General features: G+C 34.0%; 4 protein-coding genes across 4 annotated transcripts; 1 reads left to right on the forward strand and 3 right to left on the reverse strand.

Annotated features, from left to right (window-relative positions):
- Window positions 1-2,372: 2,372 nt before the first annotated feature.
- Window positions 2,373-6,467, reverse strand: LOC134260045 (phosphatidylinositol N-acetylglucosaminyltransferase subunit Q-like). Its single transcript, XM_062742630.1, has 8 exons — window positions 6,461-6,467; window positions 6,167-6,282; window positions 5,579-5,705; window positions 5,221-5,374; window positions 4,257-4,449; window positions 3,355-3,469; window positions 3,211-3,275; window positions 2,373-2,542 (listed from the first exon to the last, which is right to left on the reverse strand). Exons 1-8 carry the CDS (start codon window positions 6,465-6,467, stop codon window positions 2,393-2,395), a joined length of 927 nt encoding a protein of 308 aa, XP_062598614.1. The 3' UTR covers window positions 2,373-2,392.
- A 3,498-nt stretch (window positions 6,468-9,965) lies between these two features.
- On the reverse strand, window positions 9,966-10,986 carry LOC134260039 (uncharacterized). Its single transcript, XM_062742623.1, has one exon. The coding sequence runs from the start codon at window positions 10,511-10,513 to the stop codon at window positions 9,989-9,991; it is 525 nt and encodes a 174-aa protein (XP_062598607.1). The 5' UTR covers window positions 10,514-10,986; the 3' UTR covers window positions 9,966-9,988.
- Window positions 10,952-12,743, forward strand: LOC134260038 (uncharacterized). The gene is made up of 3 exons (XM_062742622.1): window positions 10,952-11,053; window positions 11,352-11,819; window positions 12,014-12,743. Exons 2-3 carry the CDS (start codon window positions 11,357-11,359, stop codon window positions 12,697-12,699), a joined length of 1,149 nt encoding a protein of 382 aa, XP_062598606.1. The 5' UTR covers window positions 10,952-11,053; window positions 11,352-11,356; the 3' UTR covers window positions 12,700-12,743.
- A 3,636-nt stretch (window positions 12,744-16,379) lies between these two features.
- On the reverse strand, window positions 16,380-21,505 carry LOC134260042 (uncharacterized). Its single transcript, XM_062742624.1, has 2 exons — window positions 20,791-21,505; window positions 16,380-18,596 (listed from the first exon to the last, which is right to left on the reverse strand). The coding sequence occupies exons 1-2, from the start codon at window positions 21,461-21,463 to the stop codon at window positions 17,545-17,547; spliced, it is 1,725 nt and encodes a 574-aa protein (XP_062598608.1). The 5' UTR covers window positions 21,464-21,505; the 3' UTR covers window positions 16,380-17,544.
- Window positions 21,506-21,883: the final 378 nt, after the last annotated feature.

Genomic DNA, 21,883 nt, shown 5'->3' on the forward strand with positions numbered 1-21,883 from the left:
TTCCTATATATTTCATCTAAAACTTTGATTCCCCATTGTGGCCCCGCCCTTCCCCCGGGGGTCATTATTTGAACAATTTAGAATCTACATTATACCAGGATGCTTCCACATAAGTTTTAGCTTTTCTGGCACAGTGGTTCTTGAGAAGATTTTCAAAGATTTTTCCTATATATTTCTATATAAAATGTGTGCTTTGAACAATTTAGAATCTAACTTTTATGATTTTCCAGTGGTTCTTGAGAAGAAGAATTTAGATTTTTCCTATATATTTCTATCTAAAACTTTGATTAAGTGAAATACAATCTACACTATACCAGATGCTTCCACATAAGTTTCAGCTTTTCTGGCCCAGTGGTTCTTGAGGAGAAGATTTTCAAAGATTTTTCCTATATATTTCTATATAAAAAGACATTTCAATTTGAACAAATCTACCCAAAGATGCTTCCACATAAGATAGAAATTTATGGCCCAGTTGTTGAGAAGAAGATTTTTTAATCTCTCTGATAATCTCCCCTTCGAGGGGATATGTCCCTTCATTTTAACAATTTAAATTCCCCTTCACCCAAGGAACCTCAAAATTGACCCAGTGGTTCTTGAGAAGAAGTCGAAAATGTGAAAAGTTTACGGACAAAATGTGATTCCTTGAGCCTTCGGCTCAGGTGAGCTAAAAAGATATTTCAACTTGACAAAATAGAAATTTATGTCGTTAAGAGTTATCTCTCTTATCAGAGTATCAATGAACCTTTAGTTGGTGATGATATTCCTTATAGTTATCGACAATTTTCCCCCAAGACGGTTACAGTATCATGAGTATGCTTCTCAAACCTGACAAAACACATTTCAAAGGCGGTACATGGCAGTGTATTGCGCAGTTTCACTTCACTGGGTGCGCCTTTTCTCCAAACATGCGTAAAACGTCTTTACTGTACAATTGTTACTCCTCTCGGACAGGCGTTAATAAGGGGGTATGGAACACAGTTACTTGTTTCGGGAATAAATTTTAAGCCATAGTAGAACTGTAATAATCAGTAATTAATATGTAGCATAATAAGTGTTACTATTTATACTGGGTTAATTTTTTTTTCGAAACAAGTGTCCGTGGGGTACCAGACGAAATCTACAAAATTTTTTAACGTATAATTGTACAGAATTTGCATGAAATGCCTCCACCTTTCAATATGTTTTATTGTAATTTAGATATTTTTCTATTTCAATGTGAAAAATTAAATTAAAAGAAAAAAAAATCCCAAAACTTAAATTGCACATTTAAGACAGTGCGCTCCAATCTGACATCTTAACAATTTAAAATGTACGAGAAGTTAGGGTAATCTTGATTTTTGTAAAATGAAAAAAAAAAATCTAGGTTACACTGAATGATCAACTTTCTGCAATCGGCTCATACGTTCACTGAATGACCTTTCAAAAATGAAATGGCTAATGCGTATAATGCCAGAGGAGTTCGGGGAGTCAGGTTGTTGTAAAAAGAATGCCGTTCGTCGACACCACTATTCATCACCTTGCAAAAGATGGTAAGTACTGCGCAAAATAAGAGAAAATTTGGGAACAAGGCTTTGTCGAAGGAAAAAACCCTTTTTCATTTCCTATTTGACCCCCAGGATAAAAATGAAAACTATTAAACATTATTGCACATCTATCACATTCCAAAGATGAATTGGTTACTGCTTTTAACTGAAAGGATATACAGGAAGTCCACATTTGGACAGATGTAGCTGCAAAAGCCACAAGTGCTTTTGTGTGACCAAATAACATCAAGATTCCAGCAAGATCAACATAAACACAAAATTAAGATTAACACCCCCACCCACCCCAAAATCTTCTGGTCTAAAACATTTTTCAAACACGGGAAGTATACTGGGATACGCTTTCATGAATAGGGGAATGAACGTTTGCAACATTGCACCAAAAATTACACGGACTGCGTAGTGCGTACGCCGATTATGCAGTTCTTTCTACTACTTATATACGGATATCTTCAGATTGTCATCATCCCTACTTTTTGCTAATTGGCCTGTCCTTCCAATTTATTTTAATCCACTATTTTTTTTTAACCCCTCCCCCCTCTTTTTTTTGGGGGAAAAACAATGCCAGTTCACATCGCTTTGACATTATGCTTCGAAGATAATGTATTAAATATCAATACCTTTATCTAACTTTTTGAAAGTATTTAACAGTCCACTTTGTAGACTGATTTGTATCTTTATCGCAGCTGACTACATTCTGTGTTGTTTCAATCAGTACGTCACTAAACGTATTACACGTCATATATATACTGTTGACAATTCAACACGTAAACGAAAATTATTTATAAATATCTGTGGAATCCACGTCTTATCCAGGAAAAGACAACTATGTAAGTTAGAGATAAACTTTATTAAGACTGAGACACTTCAACCCAAGGATAAATCAGATGTCCTTTCACGAGATCACCAATCAATTTGCTCCAATGGTAATGTTGACTAGCGGCATTTCGAAACGGGTTTTCACTTCTCTTCAACAGTTTTCGAAAAGGCATCTGTATTATCTGTATGAAGATATGATTCATGATAGAAACATTTTTAAACATTGATCTTTGTGATTTTAAAGAAAATTAATTAAATGTTTGAATATTTGAAAGAAAAGAGAAATCATTTGCCCAACCATGTCGAGGAGCACAAGGTGAGTGTGACTGATCTGCAAAGGATGCTTACTCCTTCATGGCACCTGATCCCACCTCTGATGTTTTAGAGGTCCTTATTACAATGGACTTTTGAGCTTGATTATTGATTGTTATCTCCATATTTAATTTAGGAATTTGCATTAGAAAAATATTTCTTATGTGTATGTATAGCTAATAAAAATAAAATTTGAAATTACTAAAAACAAATTATTCTACGTGCTCTTTTTATGACTAAAACAAATTAAAAAAAAAAGACCAGATAAAAAAATTCCCCAAAGAAACACAATGCCCCCTTCTTCTAAGCCTTATCAAAATATCTTTGGAATGAATAATGCAAATGTGGAAAAAAGTTAAAATTTTAAAGAATAAATAAAACTATCAAGAATTTTAAATTTGCATATGCATGCATAAACACATTCTCTATCCAGAGTTGTCGTTCCTCTACGCTTCCACATAGCGTAATAGTGTAGCAGCAGACAACTCTGGATAGAGAATGACATTAATGAATTCAACTTTCACAACCATAAACTTACTTGTAATGAGAATGTTGATGACTCATCCCTCTCACTGTGAGGAATAATACTGAAAAGGATATCCCCTGAAAAAAAAATCCATGGTGAGGACTAGATACAAATATTTGAATTTCAAAGTAAATTGTCAAAGCGTAAAACACATACCCTTTATATATCTGGAATTTATACACCACATCCAAACTGAATATAGTGGTAGTAAATCCAATGATTGTATGACTTTATCAATGAGTTCATGGGCTAATAGAACAACAAGTCGAAGCTGTAATATAAAAAAAAAACTTTTTCCTTTTTGCTATTTCAAGACAACACTGCAATTTTATGACTTTCAAAGTTACTTTTCAACAAAATATAATACATAAATGACAAGGCTGTGGAATGCATTTTTTTAATTTTTAGATTAATTTTAAACATAAAAGCATGGATGAGGCATTTTTGTTTTTATTATTGAATTTTGGGGGTATTTTTCAATTGTAATTTAGAATTTATATTTGGAAAAACATTTTTTTTTACTAATTAATGATTCACCAAGAAAGGAATCTTTCATTTCTGAAATATATAATAATATATGCATCACAAAATTTCAAAGAAACTGCCCTGAAACTTGATATGTTTTAATTGCAAAATTAGTATTTAATCTCATCGAGAGTTACCTCTCTTATCAGAGGGTCATGGAACCCTAATTTTCATCTTTTTCTCAAGTTTGCTTTGCCAGAAAAATTGCAATTTAGTATTTTGAACAAAGTAACATTTTACATGTTAAGAGTCTTAGTTTATGCTTTAAAAAAATTGAGGACATGCTTGCACTTTTTTTTATTATAACTAACAAATCTGTTTATGTTAAATGAAAAAAAAAGAAAGACATACTAAAATCTTTAAAAAATTGATGGTGTTTGTGTGCTATAATTTTATATTCATGATAACAAACTACATTATACATGTATAAGAACTGCAACTCTAATTTGATAGGTTTTATTATTATTTTTTTTTTCGGGGGGGGGGGGGGGGTTGTTAAGGCTTCTCTTAAAATCAGAGATCTGTAAACATACCATAGTGAAAACAACATAATACAGAGCACATGTTGGAAGAGTGAAGAGAAGAATAGTGAAAAGAAGGGTTCCAAGAAAAAGCTGGTCTACGTCATAGCGGACGGAATCCAAACGCTGACGCAACACATTCCATTTCTTCCCTCGAAATAAACGCCAAAAGGCAGACAAAGCATACACTTGGAATCGATACAGCCTGAAAAATTTAAGGATACGTACATGTATATATATTGTACATGTCATTTCCAAACAAAAAAAGAGACGTTTAAGGTTCATAAACCCTCTGCTCACTCATATAAAATGTTGCTTGAACCTTTAGGATTTTTCAAAAGAAATGTATTTTATAAGTAAAATAAAATAATTAAAGCATAGCTTGCGGGGCAAACTTGGACAAAAAAAGACACTTCAACTTGGCAAATCTATAAAGGGATAATAGATATTTATGTCATTAAGAGTTATCTCTCTTATCAGTGAGTTTCAATGAACCTTAAGAATAAATACTGTGTTCATGTTAACTCTGGGGGTTGGGAGGAAAATCAGATGAAAAGTGATATCATATTCCCCCTTAAAAATTTCACATTTCCTCTGCTAACTCATATAAAATGTTGCTTGAACCTTTAGGATTTTTCAAAAGAAATGTATTTTATAAGTAAAATAAAATAATTAAAGCATAGCTTGCGGGGCAAAATTGGACAAAAAAAGACACTTCAACTTGGCAAATCTATAAAGGGATAATAGATATTTATGTCATTAAGAGTTATCTCTCTTATCAGTGAGTTTCAATGAACCTTAAGAATAAATACTGTGTTCATGTTAACTCTGGGGGTTGGGAGGAAAATCAGATGAAAAGTGATATCATATTCCCCCTTAAAAATTTCACAATTTCTTTTCAAACAAACAATTCTATTGATATTTAAAAATATATTCTTTTACTGATACAAAATTAATTTTAATGCTAAAAAATCACCTTGCTGCATAAACATAAAAGCAGTATATATGTAAAGACATCATGGATATCACATCTCGAAGGAAGCACAGCTGGGCAGTTATCCCCAGCAGTCCCAAAAGTGAGGAGTACCAGAGCATGCTACTGAGGACTGTCTGTAGAATTCCAAGGTAACCTAGGGGGACAACACAAATAAATCATTCACAAATGGTTTCTTATCCCCTCACCCACCCCCCTCCTCCCTACCATTCTTTGCCCCCCCCCCACCCCCCCAAAAAAAGTATGCCTTTTGGTTTAATATATGCTTTCAGAGAAATAATTAGGAATTATGCCTGCAAGAAATATTTGTAGAAAAGAAATTTGTACTAAGGAAACTCACCTTTCCACAGGTAAATATGGTAGAGGAAGAAATGACCTAAAAACTCTGTCAGCTGTTTGTTTAATTTTAGACCCGCTGGGGCCCCCATCAACCATTCTACCAGAGAATGAAGATTTTCTGCTACTTCCTGTTTTGAGAAAAAACTTTGTCATACTTTGGTAGAAACCCTATTTTATTTAATGCTGAAAATAGATTTTGATTATTTTTATACAACTAAATGTTCTGAGCATGGAAAGGGGGTTCAATCTTAGCACAGTTGTGTCAACATAGAGCAATAAAAAAATTCAACCAATGAGGAACTTTCTCTGTATGGATGTAATTACTTAATACAGGACTATCTGTAGGAAAGGAAGAAGGGCTTAATGTTTCATGCATTCTGTCTTACTGGTAAACTAATTTTCATTTTTCATAAGTCACATTTCTATATTTTTTAACTGAAATTCTTCTTTAGAACATAGCATAAAAATACATTTAATGCATGACCAAATAAATAATGTACCAACAATTTTATCAATTGATTATTTTATAATTTACAGGTGCATCTTTCCCATGTTGAATTATCTGATTTTGTTCTCTATAATGTCTTACATAAGCCCAAGTGATGATAAGTGCTGCCACATAATCTGTCATATTGTAGTTGATAAAGAAATAAGTAAATGTAATCCCCAACACACAGTCCAGCAACTGCCTCCAACACAGATTGGCTACAAAAAACATTATAAAAATACTGTGAAATCACAAATTTTCATTGTTTTAATTTTTTTTAAGAGCGTATGTCTATTACTTTTTCTTTAATAAATTTTTATTAACCCTTTGTGTAAAATGTTACATACATAACATACTCAACAATTTCACATCCACAAAATTAAATCGTCAACCTACCTATCATTTGCAAAATCGGTTAAATAACCATGTATCAAATGTAATTACATTTTTATACCTATAATTTTAATTTTGTTTAATTTCAATAATAAAGCGAAAAAAATGCATTAAAACAGTAAATAGGCTTATATTTATATTCAGGAAATATTGTGCAATGGAAAAGAGATGCAGTTTTGCAGGAAAACATTTCACAAGTCTATCGCAGGATGAATTCTAGAATATAAATTATGCTGTATTAAATGTGACTTGCTTACGAGGAAAATAAATATGGAAGTGTCATATCCATAGCACTGAGCTCACAAAATGATATCTCCCTCCCATATGATATAAATGGCAAAGTCCATTTTTAAAAAAATTGTCTTTATCAGACAGAACATAAAATACAATTAAGTGTACACTGGCTCTTTTATGTAATTACTTAAGGATAAATAACACAAAAAAACTTTTTTTCAGAAATCAGCAATATTTCTTATAGATTTACATTTAAATTGGTAACCTAAACAATTGATGTTTACCAAGTACAGTTGGAAAATTTTATAAGACTTTGTCATAAGGTGAAAAATTTGTGCAAAATTTTGTATTGAATTATATAGGAACAAAACAAAGTCTGATATCTAAACGTAAAATGGCACAATTTCTTTATATTTCAAAGCTTTATCATTTAGTCTTTTCAAATCAAAATCAATCAAAAAATATATACAATCCATGCATCAATTTTTTGTTTGTATAATTATTAATACAGGGCTGGATATCTACATGTAAAAAAGCATTTTGCAGGAAAGTAAAACAGGGTTTAATAATGCACAATTTATACTGGTAAACTATTTTTTGTTTTTCATAAGTCACATTTCTAAATTTTTACTATTTTTGGCAGTTCAAAACACAACATACAAATACATTAATAATTGCATGACCAAATAAATAATCTACCAACAATTAAATTTGATTATTTTAGGCCAAAAAAAATTAAACACTCTGTTAATATAGGCCAAAAAATTCAAAATTCAATGCGGCAGGCAGGCTTTTTTTTTTTTTTTTTTTTTTTTTGAAGCAGGTTTTACACCTTTTTTTTTTTAAAAAGCCATTTGTTCATTAAGATAATGTCTACTAATTCTTAATTTTTGTTCTCTGAAGTTAGTTATAATATGTTTTTAACTTTAAATAATGTTATTCTAAACATTTACTTAAAAGTTAATTCATAAGATATTGTAAATTTAGAAGAAATATATTGTTTTTCTAGACAAAAAGTTTTTAAAGTTTTTTCCTATATATTTCTTTTTATGGAAAAATAAAAATTGAGTTATTTCCCTTTTCAATATGTCAATAAAATTGATCAATGCGGCCGTTTTTGAACAGGTCGAGGAAACTACCTTATATGGATATTGTTGCGATTGCGCACAGAGGTGCTCACAACAAACAATGGTCCAATCCAGTGAATGAGCTGAAAAGCATAAGTGTCTACTACAGGTTTATTTTTACTACAAACACGTGGGTCAGGGAAATTTAGGACGCAATTTCAAATGACTGCAGGAAAGTTAGCTAACAATTTTTTGAAATGTGTTACACTATCCTAAGATTAGGCTTCCACATAAGAATCCCCATGCTCACATTAACAAACAAAGTCAGTTTTCCTTGCTAAATAGTACTTTGAAATACCACTCACAAAGCCTTCACAAGTAAATAAGACTCGAGTTTTTTTAAACTCGATATTCGTTAATTTGCCATGTAACAAGTTAAATTAGTTGTTGCCCAGTCATTTGTTACTAGAAATTAAAAGCTGTATTTTATAAACAACAAAAAAACAAAAGCTTAAGTTGCATTTTAAATTCTCCTGCACATTGATCATAGAACGTGAGCAGCATATATTTCGAAGTTGTATACATTGTAAACATTGACATTACGTGAGCACACCTCAGAGTTGATTGTTTTTGGACCAAGGAATAGTCACATGAAATTGACTTTTCACTGGGCACAGAAAGCTGATCTACAAAAATGTACAATGGATTTCAGAAAACATTTTTATCATTTAAATCATTTGTATGTAAATGTAGCAGAATCAGTAGATAATGATGTTCATATTGTATTGTGTAAAATGCTTGGAAAAATGCATCACATTTTTCCGAGAGCGATTTAAAAAATTGGCCGTTTAGAAACACACGTGTAGTATTTTTGTGGTAAACAATAATGCAACTCATTGAGCTATTGGTCAAATTTGAACAAAATTTTCTTATTTCCCCAAATAACATGAAAATGAAGGGGCCAAAAATATGTCTGTGTTAAGTGACAGAATGAACAACTGTAATTTTTTTTGGATATACAGTTATTGATAAATTATTGGATATTAAAAAAAATTGTTTTATATGCCTACAATTCTATGACTCACTGATGTAAAAAAAAAAATGTTTAATAAACACACATAATATTCCAACACACATTGGGTAATGAAAATTTCCAGTTATTATAAAAATACTGTGAAATCACTATTTTTGACTGCATGATTTGAAGAAAAAAGTTTCAGAAGAAATAATATTTTTTGAAATATGGATAATACATAACTAAAATTTCAGAAAACAAATATTATTTTTAATATCATTAATAAATTACAAGAAAAAACATTGACAAATGTTTAATTTATTTACTTTACATTCATGACTGGAGTAAAAAACAAAATAAAAAAAACAATTGTGGAAATAATATGTTGTGAATTAGTTGTTTTCCAGTGATTTTATTATGTATAGTTACAAAAATTAATGAAAATATTTCTCAGAATAGGCCTATTTTAATGAGAAACTAAAAAAAAGTCAGATCACAGATTTTGTGCATTTAGGCAAATAAGTCTAACCCTTGCTATTTTTAGATGATACAAGAACTGCACATTGACAACTTTTGTGATAACTGCAATTTTTTTTATTTTCTCTTAGAGAATTTAAATAACTTTAATGGCTCAAAAGTGATTAAATAACTGAAATGTAAAATAATCACTAAACATAGTTGGTGATTTACCAGATGTGTTGCATCACTTATTTTTATAGCTCAATGATATACGATCGATGTTGATCATGTCATGATTTACAGACGTCCTGTAAGGAAACAATTCAAATAAATAGTTTATTTTTTCTGAACTCTCAATTTTTTTTTCAAGGATACATAATTGGGAAAAAAAGATTCAAAATTAGGAAAATATGGCTGTTTTTTGTTTGGGAATGGATCCTTTAAACGGACCCAAAAACAAGCCAGGAAAACCCCTAATTCGGCTCCTCTGGTCTTCTGTTCTGGTCTTTATGTCACTTCAATCTCTTTCATGAACTTGCAATAAAACCATGAACTTGCAATAAAACAACTAATTGAGTCCTGAAATGGCTAAAGATTCTTATTGCCTCTATGTTCAGGGTCTGCAAATTGACTGTGTTAATATTAATGCAAACTACACATACACACAGATGCACACACAAGATACAAAATAAAACTTAAAATTCAAAAGCAGTAAGAAAGAATTAATGAATCTGACACCATAAAATGTATTATCATTTACCTGTTATCCAGTAAAAACCCAACAATTTGAAAGCAAAACAGACACAGCATCTGCAGTTGATGGATCAGAGGTTTTCTTACAGTAGGTCTACTACTTTGAATTTCTTTTGATAAAATGTTTACTACATTTCCACTAACTGTTGACAAACTATCCCAACTCATAAAGTAAGAATCAGAAAATTGTTCTGCATCAAAAATCACAAGGTTGCAATTTAGAGTCTCAAAGTTTTCAGTCACTTTACAAGTGATATTCCCATCACGATTACAATGCAGATCAATGAAAAGATCTTTTGTTGGTTTATGTGTTCCTTCTTCATCTGTTTTTAACTCAGTTTCATCCAACTGACTGAATATACCTATTGACTTTTCACATCCTTTTACATTGTTAAAGATGTCTGAAATGAGGACAAAGCTGTTTTCTTCTATAACTTTTCCAAAGAGATGACATGACGATTTGTTTAAAATGTGAGATGGTACAAATACAGTCCACATAATGTAAACAGTTTGTCCTTGTTCTATCATGATGAATGGAACGGTAGTCCTTTGTATTTTATCAACACTGACTTCAGTAAGTTCATGAATGTAATGTACATCTTGTTGAAGTTATGGTTTCACATATCCATTTGTTAGCGGGTTTTTCCTTTAAATGCCTTTTTTTTAAAGTTACAATTTCTTGCGTCAAAAAGGAAATATAGAATTTCAATAAATCCAAGGATAAGACTCCAAAACTTCGTATCCTCGCGGCCATAAGTTACTTTCACTTTAACAGAGTATATCGATCCCGATTTTTTATATACACGTTTAAAAAAACTTCTTTAAAAAATGAGTTGTTCATATATGGACTTAAAATCTAAATACGTAGAACATGTAAAAAATAAAAAATAAAAATTAAATATCATATGTCATGTAACATCTTTCAACAATATTTTCAGCATGCATCCCTATCCCGATCGAGAAGGATTACCAGTGCAACGTGTTCAATTTGTCAAAACAAGCCTAGTGTCGATAAAGTGTGCATCGTCAGACACGTTACCCGGACGATAAAATATATTGAATATTATTGTAAGTATAAGGTCATATTTGATTAATTTTAGGAGACTGATTAAGAAAAGGGTTCTAACTTGAATAACTTCTATATCCTGTTTCACGCTACAGCTGTAAACATGGTTCGAATTTCCTCTTCATGTATTATTAAAATTTTGTTTATTTATTAAAATCCTTCGAACATACTTCATGTTCCTAAACATAATAAAGACCCTTCTTTAATTTGTTTTTTTGTATTCATTTACTGAGATTTTTATCAGTTATGGTCAACCAAAAGTTATTTTTCTGCTGTAAATATTTAAGATTATTTTTTCAGCTGTGATGAAAAGGTTTATTGACTATCTTGAACAATGCCTCACCGAATCTGGGTTCAGGGGAACTGTTGCTGCTGTTATGTATGGGACATGTTCTGTCTCCATGGCATTTATAAACAAAGCATTGATGACATCATTTGAATTTGACTACCCAGTCTTCATCATGGTGATGCAGATGTTATTTACTATAACACTCTTGGAGGTTTTATCCTGTGTGAATCTCATCGATATGCCACGATATACCCTACAACGTGGAAAGTCATTTGCATTACCTGCCTTCTTTTATGGAGTGAATTCAGTTTTAGGACTAAGTGCACTCAGTCACATGAATGTTGCCATGTATGGCGTTCTCAAAAGGTGTGTTCCTCTTGTGACTATGTTTTTATCCGTGGCTGTTTTGAGAAAACCTGTTCCAAGCAAAACAACAATTTTATCAGTTATTCTGTTGACTATGGGATGTGTTATAGCTGGTGAGTGGTATATATATACATGCATAGCTTAACTATATTCAAATTCGTGATATACTTAAAGTCGTAATTAATTAATTTACTGAAATGCAAGTGATTATCTTTTAAATCCATTGACATAAACTGAAACTAAATTTTATTGAAATTTACCTGATTTCTTGGCATATAATGTTATGATGTTATTAATTTATATACAGGTTACGGTGATTTGAAGTTTAACTGGCTGGCCTATACCTGTGGAGCCTTAAGTAACCTGTCACAGTCTCTGTATCTTCTCCTTGTACAGAGGTATTGTGAGAGAGACATCAGCACGGTGGAAACTCTCCAACTCAACAGTGTCAACACTCTGCCATTTCTAACCATTTACATGTGCCTTAATGGGGAAATATTCAAGGTCACCAACTATAGTACGGAAAAACCTTTGACCTTTTTCATAGTTTTCGTTCTTGCTGTAAGCATGGGCTGCCTTCTGAATTACACCTTATTCCTGTGTACCAGTTTGACATCTGCATTGACTACGAGTGTTGTGGGTGGACTTAAGGCTATGGTGCAGACTTTATTCGGGTTGTTTACATTTGGAGGCATCAGTCACAATTTTCCTACCTATATTGGCATATCAATGAACTTATCTGGAGGTGTATGGTATATTTATGACAAATACTCAGAAGGACAAAGATCTGCTCCTGGATCACATGTCATGAAGAAAATTACGAGTCTTTCTACAGCAGAAGATTTCCACAGACTTGCAACATTGCAGAAGTCTTATGGTAATGGCATGAGGTCTTCTGGTTTACAATCCATCTCAGAGGAATCTCACCAGAGGCATCCTTCTCATTCTGACGACACTGTGATATCATTTGAACAATCAGATCCAAGAAATTAATATATATCTAAATTTTCCTCTTCTGTTACATATACATAAGATGTTAATGCAGTTTGTTTTTTTTTCTTTTATTTTAATATGTATTTAATATCTATTTGGGTGTGAGCTGTGTTTTCCCACAATACTAATATACATTCCAAATTATACCCTGTTATACATGTATATTTTTACATCATATATCTATATTTTTCTACTGAACTTTTTAACTGTTGCCCTTGTCTCCTTTTACTATGCAGTAGACTATTTAGTAGAATATTTAAGTGTTATCATGAAATCCATTTAATATTTCAAATCTACAAATAACTCACAGACACTTGTTTCTGTAATAAATTTTTTAATTATAACTGCATGTATACTAAACATTAAAAATTTAATATGAAAAGTTAAAAATTATTACAGAAACAAGTGACTGTGGTATAACTGGTAATTTAAAAGAAAGTACTAGGATATAATGAAAAAATGATTATAGTCATGTTAATGTGCCATGTTAAAATTTTAATTGTTGCATGTACCAACATATAACGGGTATTCTCCTACATATCAGAATTTTTGCAAAAAGATGGCAACATATTGTATTTACTTATAATTTGTGTAGTCCTTGCAATTTCACCATTGGAGTGATAGAAATGCATGTATCTGTCTTGTATACAGTTTAATTTTGGGGGGATTTGGAAAGATTGCAAAGAATGTGAAAACTGGATATTCACAAAAATATGAAATAAAGAGAAAAATGAAGTAGAAAAATTTGTAAAGCTTTGCTGTTGAAAATTCATTGTTAAGTTTACTGCAAATGATAAATTTTTCATTTTGTTTTTAGAAATCTATAATGACAGTAATGACAAACATTTTATTTTTGGTCAACTTCATAACTACAGTTGAACTTTGGTATCTGAAACACCAATATGTCAAATACCATGGATATGTCAAACTGATTTGGAACTCCAAACCACTTGTTCTTTAAGTATTTTACCCTTGATATCTCGAACTTTGGATATCTTCATTCTTGAGGATTGTTCTAGGTCCCATCGAGTTCTAAATAACAAAGTTTGACTGTACGTATATGTCTTGTTTTTATTGACAAAGGCTCTGCCATTATTGTCTTTTGTGGAACTGTATTATTTTATCAAACTTAATAGATATAGATATCTAACAAACTTTATTGTTCATCCTGACACTTGGCCCTAAGGATGTGTTACTGTATAGTTATATAGTTTTAAAAGTAATTTTAAGGGAATGAAATGTCAATTTTAGATTTCTTGAAAGCCTGCATTTTCCTATACACAGAACAAAATATAGAGTTTGTTTTTCTTTCAATCATTAGAAATCCTTTATGCATAGAGGGTATACTCGGTAGCTAAAGCAAACTAGTGTTAATACAGTGAAACACGGTTATAGCGAACATGCTTATAATGAAATGATGTTTATAAGGAGGAGATTTTTATTCCCCATGGGTTTTAATTATATTGTAAATGTAACAGATTTAACAAATTATGATTATAATGAAGCATAATTCTGTGTCTCTTGCACTTCGTTATAAGTTCGTTTTACTGTACTGTTGCTGAAGGCATATATAAACAGTGTTTGAACTAGCCTGTCTGTAAGTGCAGTAGTCAAATTGAGGGCTGTTGATTGTCAGATAAATATTTTCTATATGTTTAATGTTTTCCATATTTAATAAATAATTTTATTTTTTGGCTGAAATGTATTATTCATGATTCATTCATATTACATTTTAGAAAAAGACAGGGACATTGTTGCATTGCATGTTCTGTTATTTCATCTCAAAAGATTTATCGAAGATTTACATTGTACAAATATCTATTTTAGTACAATGAAGCGCATTGAAGTGGTAAAATTTTCCGTTTGACTGGAACGTTTTGAGCTATCTTTAGAAGGATGATTGTCATACAATGACACGCCCATTTCTTTAGAAAGGAAAAATCGTTCAAATGATTCATTCGAATACCTGTGGAACAGGTTTCCATAAATATAATAGCCAATCAGATTGACGGTCTACATAAACACCGATACATGTGTTATGGTAACTCCAACAAACATGATAAAGTAATAATTATGGACAAAATTGTTGCAATACGTGTTTTACAGAAGCGGGAACTCTATAAATCTCTCTTATAACTCTAAAAATCTCCATTTCGGTGTAACTCGTGTTGCTTGTCACGAAGAGCGGGGTGTCCTTAAACATTACGACGAATGTTTCTTTTTCGTTGCTAAAGAAATGGGCGTGTCATTCTGTTATAATTGACGTTCAAAACATGACTCAGAATATTTCATCCAAACAGAAAATTTTACCACTTCAATGCGCTTCACTGCACTATAAAACATATTGTTTTCCTACGTGGTAGTCACATAAGCTATGACATGTGGAAACAAACCACAGATAGCAAACTGAAAGATAATTATAAAAGAACAAATGGTAGCAGCTGATGTCAATCCCTGCATACAGTATTAATTTTGTGTGACAAATAAAATATTGATAACATTCAAAATGTCGTTTAACGTCTATATATACATACTACAGAAATAGTTTCTTCCACTCACGTGTCTACTCGATATATACCAATGAACTTAAGGACATCTCATCTAGGCAAACATTCAATGCCCTCATCCTTCGTGTATCAAATGCACTAATTAGAAATTTTCCATGCTAGTGGACATAATTATATATAAGCAAGCATTACCTTTGCCATCAGCCCTCATGTATCAGGTGCTAGTGAGCATGTTTTATGCTAATATAACCGCCTGTTTTGGTACATTTCTCACGATTATATTAATGTGCAAAGTTTATATTTATACACAAAACAAAACAAGGTTTAAGAGGTTCAGTTGGTTTAATATTTAACATATCAATAATCCATAAAAAACATGAACACATAGAAAAAATATATACAATAATGTAAATCTCAAAACTCATACTTGTTTGGCGCTCTGGGGGCTACTCATTACTTTCTCTACCTTTCCTTCCAACTCTTAACTGCGATCAATAAATAAAGCCACTCCAACCTGATCTCGAAACAATTAGACCCAATTCTGCCTAGAGCTGATCCCTAAAGGCAAGCCCAAAAACAACTCCGGGCTGATCCCAGGAGTGCACAATGCCTGGGGCTGATCCCGGCAGGCTACTAACAAGACAATCCTCTGGGCTGATCCCAAGAGGATGCTCAACAAGAAACACGCCTAGGGCTGATCCCTAGAGGCAAGCACAAATCGCCACTCCGGGCTGATCCCAGGAGTGATATGCCTGGGGCTGATCCCAGCAGGCCACGAAAACCTGACGGACCTCTGGTCTGATCCCGAGAGGATGTAAACAAGATACCTAGCCTTGGGCTGATCCCTAAAGGCTAAGTAGAACCCACACTCCGGGCTGATCCCAGGAGTGCATCACGCCTGGGGCTGATCCCAGCAGGCTACATAACCAGACAAATACCTTCGAGTACAAACTATGGGCTAATCCCATTGTTTTGATGCATAAAATATAACCATTCTTATATACATGTACTACACTATACAATCGAAGTATTTAAACAGAACAAATCCACTTCAGACACACAAAATTTAAATATAAGTAATATTGGGGGCAAAATTCCCCTGGAATGAACGCCATGAGCAGCCCCAAAGAGAGCCAAGGGCGCTGTAGGGGATGGAGGGTGGGTAGCTTCTGCACAATAGTCCGTGACTTCCAGGTTCCAACTGCAATTGCCAGACTCCCCCTCTAGGCATCAATGCCCCTGGCTACTCTTTTCTTATTGGTCAATCCAAAAAATACCCCATAAACAAAAACTATTTATAGAAACACATCCTGATTACATAAAAAATAAAATGCAACAAATTTAGTTCAGTCACAAAGGCTAGAAAAGACAATTTGTGTATAAATAATAATTTAATGTCATTAAATATCAATTTATACACAAAACAAAACAAGGTTTAAGAGGTTCAGTTGGTTTAATATTTAACATATCAATAATCCATAAAAAACATGAACACATAGAAAAAATATATACAATAATGTAAATCTCAAAACTCATACTTGTTTGGCGCTCTGGGGGCTACTCATTACTTTCTCTACCTTTCCTTCCAACTCTTAACTGCGATCAATAAATAAAGCCACTCCAACCTGATCTCGAAACAATTAGACCCAATTCTGCCTAGAGCTGATCCCTAAAGGCAAGCCCAAAAACAACTCCGGGCTGATCCCAGGAGTGCACAATGCCTGGGGCTGATCCCGGCAGGCTACTAACAAGACAATCCTCTGGGCTGATCCCAAGAGGATGCTCAACAAGAAACACGCCTAGGGCTGATCCCTAGAGGCAAGCACAAATCGCCACTCCGGGCTGATCCCAGGAGTGATATGCCTGGGGCTGATCCCAGCAGGCCACGAAAACCTGACGGACCTCTGGTCTGATCCCGAGAGGATGTAAACAAGATACCTAGCCTTGGGCTGATCCCTAAAGGCTAAGTAGAACCCACACTCCGGGCTGATCCCAGGAGTGCATCACGCCTGGGGCTGATCCCAGCAGGCTACATAACCAGACAAATACCTTCGAGTACAAACTATGGGCTAATCCCATTGTTTTGATGCATAAAATATAACCATTCTTATATACATGTACTACACTATACAATCGAAGTATTTAAACAGAACAAATCCACTTCAGACACACAAAATTTAAATATAAGTAATATTGGGGGCAAAATTCCCCAGGAATGAACGCCAAATGAACGAAGTAATGAGTGAAGCCCCCAAGAGTATTTATATTATAGAACAATGTTAATTGAATATTTGTAACAAATTTTTTTTTTTTTTTTTAAAAACACTCAATGAAAACCTTATCTACCACTCATTTTTTCTTGAGCTTCCCTTATGACTTGCGAATTAGTTCTTATATACCTGATATAACAATTTGACGACCATCTACCTAGTTCTTTAATCACATGATCTTCAACACCAGCAGCAGCTGCTGCAGTGGCTGCTCCTATACGGAAAGAATGACCAGCAAAATTATTTACAGGATAACCTAGTCGTAGGAGCAGTTGTCTTAAAAGTTGTACAAATTTTTCTCTTAAAATTGGTGTTAAATTGAATTCACTGTCTACAAAAAGAGGTGAAGATACCAAAAATGGTAGAGACTTGCGAATTTCTAAATATGACATCATAATATGTACAGGTTTCAAATGTTCGTTCTCATAAATTGTAATATCTACACCTCTGGAGAAAGGATCTGTCTTAGAAGATTTTAGTCTCAAAACAAAGGCATTTTTGTCGGATTGCATAACAACATCACCAATCTGTACAAATTCTGAGGAGTTGGTACCTTTACAAGTGATTTCCCCACATCTGAGAAAACCAAAATAGGCACAAGAAAACATACACTTCAACATGAGATCTACAAAAGGGGAAAAAAACCCTTTATCTAACACATGCAAAAGCTGTTGTAAAATGTCAACAGTAATAGGTAAGCGTTTATTATGTACATTCATTTGAGATCTTTTAATTCCTCGTAAAACATATTGTAATTGGTCACAACCCTGCAAAATATCTCCGTAACCTGCTCTTATATAGTGGAAACGAATTCCAGCTAAGTACAATTTAATAGTGTCATGCTTGAGTTTCAACACTGATTTACAATGTGTTACAAAATAAACAAGAACAGTCTCATTTACAGGTGGTAAGCCATCATTTAAAAATGTTACTCCATTCATTTGCATGAATGTTAAAAAAGTCTGAAAAGCGGAACTGTACGTCTGCTTGGTAGAGTGGCTTAAGGACTTGTCCCATAAATCCTGTACTGCTTGCTCTAATCCATCAACATCTCGGAATGATGCAGGCAAGGAATGGGCTCTGGATCGGAGTGTGGGGCCAGGCATCGAAATCTCTCCATCTGATAACGAGAAATAGAGTCCGCTATTGAGTTTTTTATGCCCTCAATATGTTTTGCATGAATGACATAATGATTACTTGCTGCATGAAAAGTCAATGTCCTCATTAATTTCATGATGCTATTAACTTTGGATCGCCCTTTATGAATTATGTCTACTGTTGCCCTATTGTCACAGTGAAATAAAATTCTTTTCCTTTGCCAATTATGCCCCCACAGAAGACAAGCCATAACAATCGGATATAGTTCAAAGAAGGCCATTGAAGTTTACTCTTCCAGAATTTCAGGTGCGAAGTGTCCTTGGAACCATTTGTTTTGATAGAATCCTCCAAATGAAACAAGTGTTGCATCTGTATACAACTGCATATCTGCAGCTTCAGTTATGTTGTCATTGATGAAAAAGGATACACCATTCCAAGAACGTAAAAACTTCGCCCACATGGTGAGATCCGCTCTACACATGCTGGTTAGATGAACATGGTGATGCAGCATTTTGACGGAGGTAGACACTGATATCAAATGTGAAATGAAAGAACGGCCTGGAAGGATAACCCGGCATGCAAAATTCAGATGTCCCAGGAGACTGAGTAGTTCCCTTTTCGTGCATGCTTTGCGATGAAGAAAAGATTCTACTATTTCAGAGATTCTTATAATCTTTTCTCTCGGTAATCTTGCTTCCATACGTACAGTGTCTAAAAAGATTCCCAAGTATTCTAGCTCTGTGCAAGGTCCTTCAGTTTTCTTTGCAGATAGAGGTATGCCTAGTTTGTTGAAAATGTCCAGGAATCTTTGCATTATTTCACTCGCATTGTTGTTCTGAGGCACGATGACCAGAAAATCATCCAAAAGATGCAAAATATTGGAAATATTGTACTTATTTTCTGCAATCCAGCAAACTGCTGAAGATAAATGGTCGAAAATCTTTGGGCTAGAACGACTACCAAATACTAAGCGTTTGAAGAAATAGTACTTCTTGTTCCATTTCACACCATGATACGGCCAAAGTTTGTGACATATGGGCATTATTTTGAATGCATCTGTAATGTCAGTTTTTATCAGTAGAGCTCCTTTCCCCAAATTTTTTATAAGCCGAATAGCATCGTCAAGGGTAACATAGCTTAACGAGAATTCTTCTTTGTCTATCAGCTCATTCAAACTAGGATGCATCTCATCATTATGAGGTGCTGACATGTCTACAATAAGGCGTTTCTTTTTGGAATACTTGCTTTCAGCCACTCCAATGGGGTTAATGCGATAATGAGAGAAAGGAATTTGGTCAAAGGGTCCATAAAGATATCCTTTGCTTACTTCCACTTGAATTAGCTCAGTAACCACGTCTGGTTGTAACGTTGCAGATCTTAAATTCTTGCATTCAAATGATTTATCTGGAATGATCTGTATACCTGTGTGGAAACCCTGCTTCAAACCATGTAGTAAATAGTCTGTGAAAGTCTTATTTGGATGATCAAACAACATGTTTTGTAGTACATCAATATTTACAGGTGTGGTGATCTCCGAATTGAGATTGCTAATCACAGTTTCTGTTGATTCGAGGCCCCAGTTTGGGGCCATTGAGAGTTTTTTGAACTGTCGCATTTCAATCTAGAGTGATCTCCCTTACAATCAATACAAATATGAGCATTCCTACAACGAGCAAGCGCACATCCTTTTGCCCCATTAAAGTTGTTACAAATCTCTCTTCCTGCACTGAAATGACGTTTCCTTCCATATGAATCTATGTCTCTATCCCCTTGTTTTCTGTCTACAGATGTCTTAGACAGAGGGCAAAATCCAGACAAATGCAAAGTGCTGTTGCACCAAGAACAAGTTTGTGCTTTGGCATTAGCGAAAATGTTGCAGAACAACGTATTGTTGCGAACTGACCAGTCCACCAGTATGTTGTTGAACTTCAAATGTGAAGCCGCAATTAAGCTAAACTGTCTGTGATATTCGTAAAACCCTTTACCTGGGTAACGTGTGGCCATTTCCACTATGTCTCGCTCGTATAGATCCAATTCCGTTCTCCTTTGTGGGTATGAATTACACATTATGTTTTTGTAGATTCCGAACGCCTGTATAAACTCCCCCAGTGTCAAGACTCTTTGAAGCCTATAATCCGTTTTTGTGTCGGTGGCTTTGTCTTCTGTAGTAGGAGCATAATAGGGAATTAATAAGGCGGCAAGATTAACATCCTTACCTGCCGTTATCTGCTGTCTTAGTTGGGGAGAGATCGTCTCCACTAAGGGGAGAGATTCTGCCGCGTAGCCATATCTAGTCCTAGTGTAATCGGGCCTGCCCAGTTGAGCTTCAGATCCGGCCGCCGCCGATACAATGCGTGGTGTTGAAGTCTGCATGGCCGTAATAGCTGACGAAATGTTGAAATTGTTTGATATTTCTGTAGTGGCCACATTTTGTCCGCTGCTAGGATCTAGAGCTGTTGTTACACTTACAGTTGGATTCACCGTCGGCGTTGTGATCGTGGAATTTGGCAGCGGTGTATTTGTAATTTCGCTGGGTCTCGAGTTCACATCAGTAGATAGAGACGTCGAGGTCAAGGTGTTAACTCTGGAAGTCAAACTAATTACATTCTGCTGTAAGTTCTGTACTGTAGAGGTCAGCTTCGTGACAATGTCTATTAGTTCTCGACCGCCGCCATTGTTGTTTTGCTGCACGGAACTCTGGGATCGCGCACTTGTCTCTGTTCTATTAATAGACTCTTGTTCCACTAGACGTATCAACACTGATCTACGTGCGGTCTGTGGGAAGTTTATTCCGCGATTATTCAAAAACTCTTTCAATCGGGAAACATGCCAGTTTGCGGGGAGTTCTGGATCATACGGGGCAGGTCTTGTGGATCGTTTAGGTCCCATCTTACGAAGTTACGTAACGTTATTATTATGAAACACAAAGTCAGTCGAATTCGTCTCAGAAATACTACATATAAACGTCAAAAGTTCCTATAACATATCAAAACATCTAATACACACGCATAACAGGTTTTAAAAGTAATCCATTTTGTGAATGGTAGAGAAAATCGAAGATATTAGCTTCTGCACAATAGTCCGTGACTTCCAGGTTCCAACTGCAATTGCCAGACTCCCCCTCTAGGCATCAATGCCCCTGGCTACTCTTTTCTTATTGGTCAATCCAAAAAATACCCCATAAACAAAAACTATTTATAGAAACACATCCTGATTACATAAAAAATAAAATGCAACAAATTTAGTTCAGTCACAAAGGCTAGAAAAGACAATTTGTGTATAAATAATAATTTAATGTCATTAAATATC

The sequence above is a fragment of the Saccostrea cucullata genome, unplaced genomic scaffold (assembly GCF_032062105.1).
Source record: "Saccostrea cucullata isolate Sc308-1 unplaced genomic scaffold, CSIRO_AGI_Scuc_v1 ctg1041, whole genome shotgun sequence".
Lineage (NCBI taxonomy): Eukaryota > Metazoa > Mollusca > Bivalvia > Ostreida > Ostreidae > Saccostrea > Saccostrea cuccullata.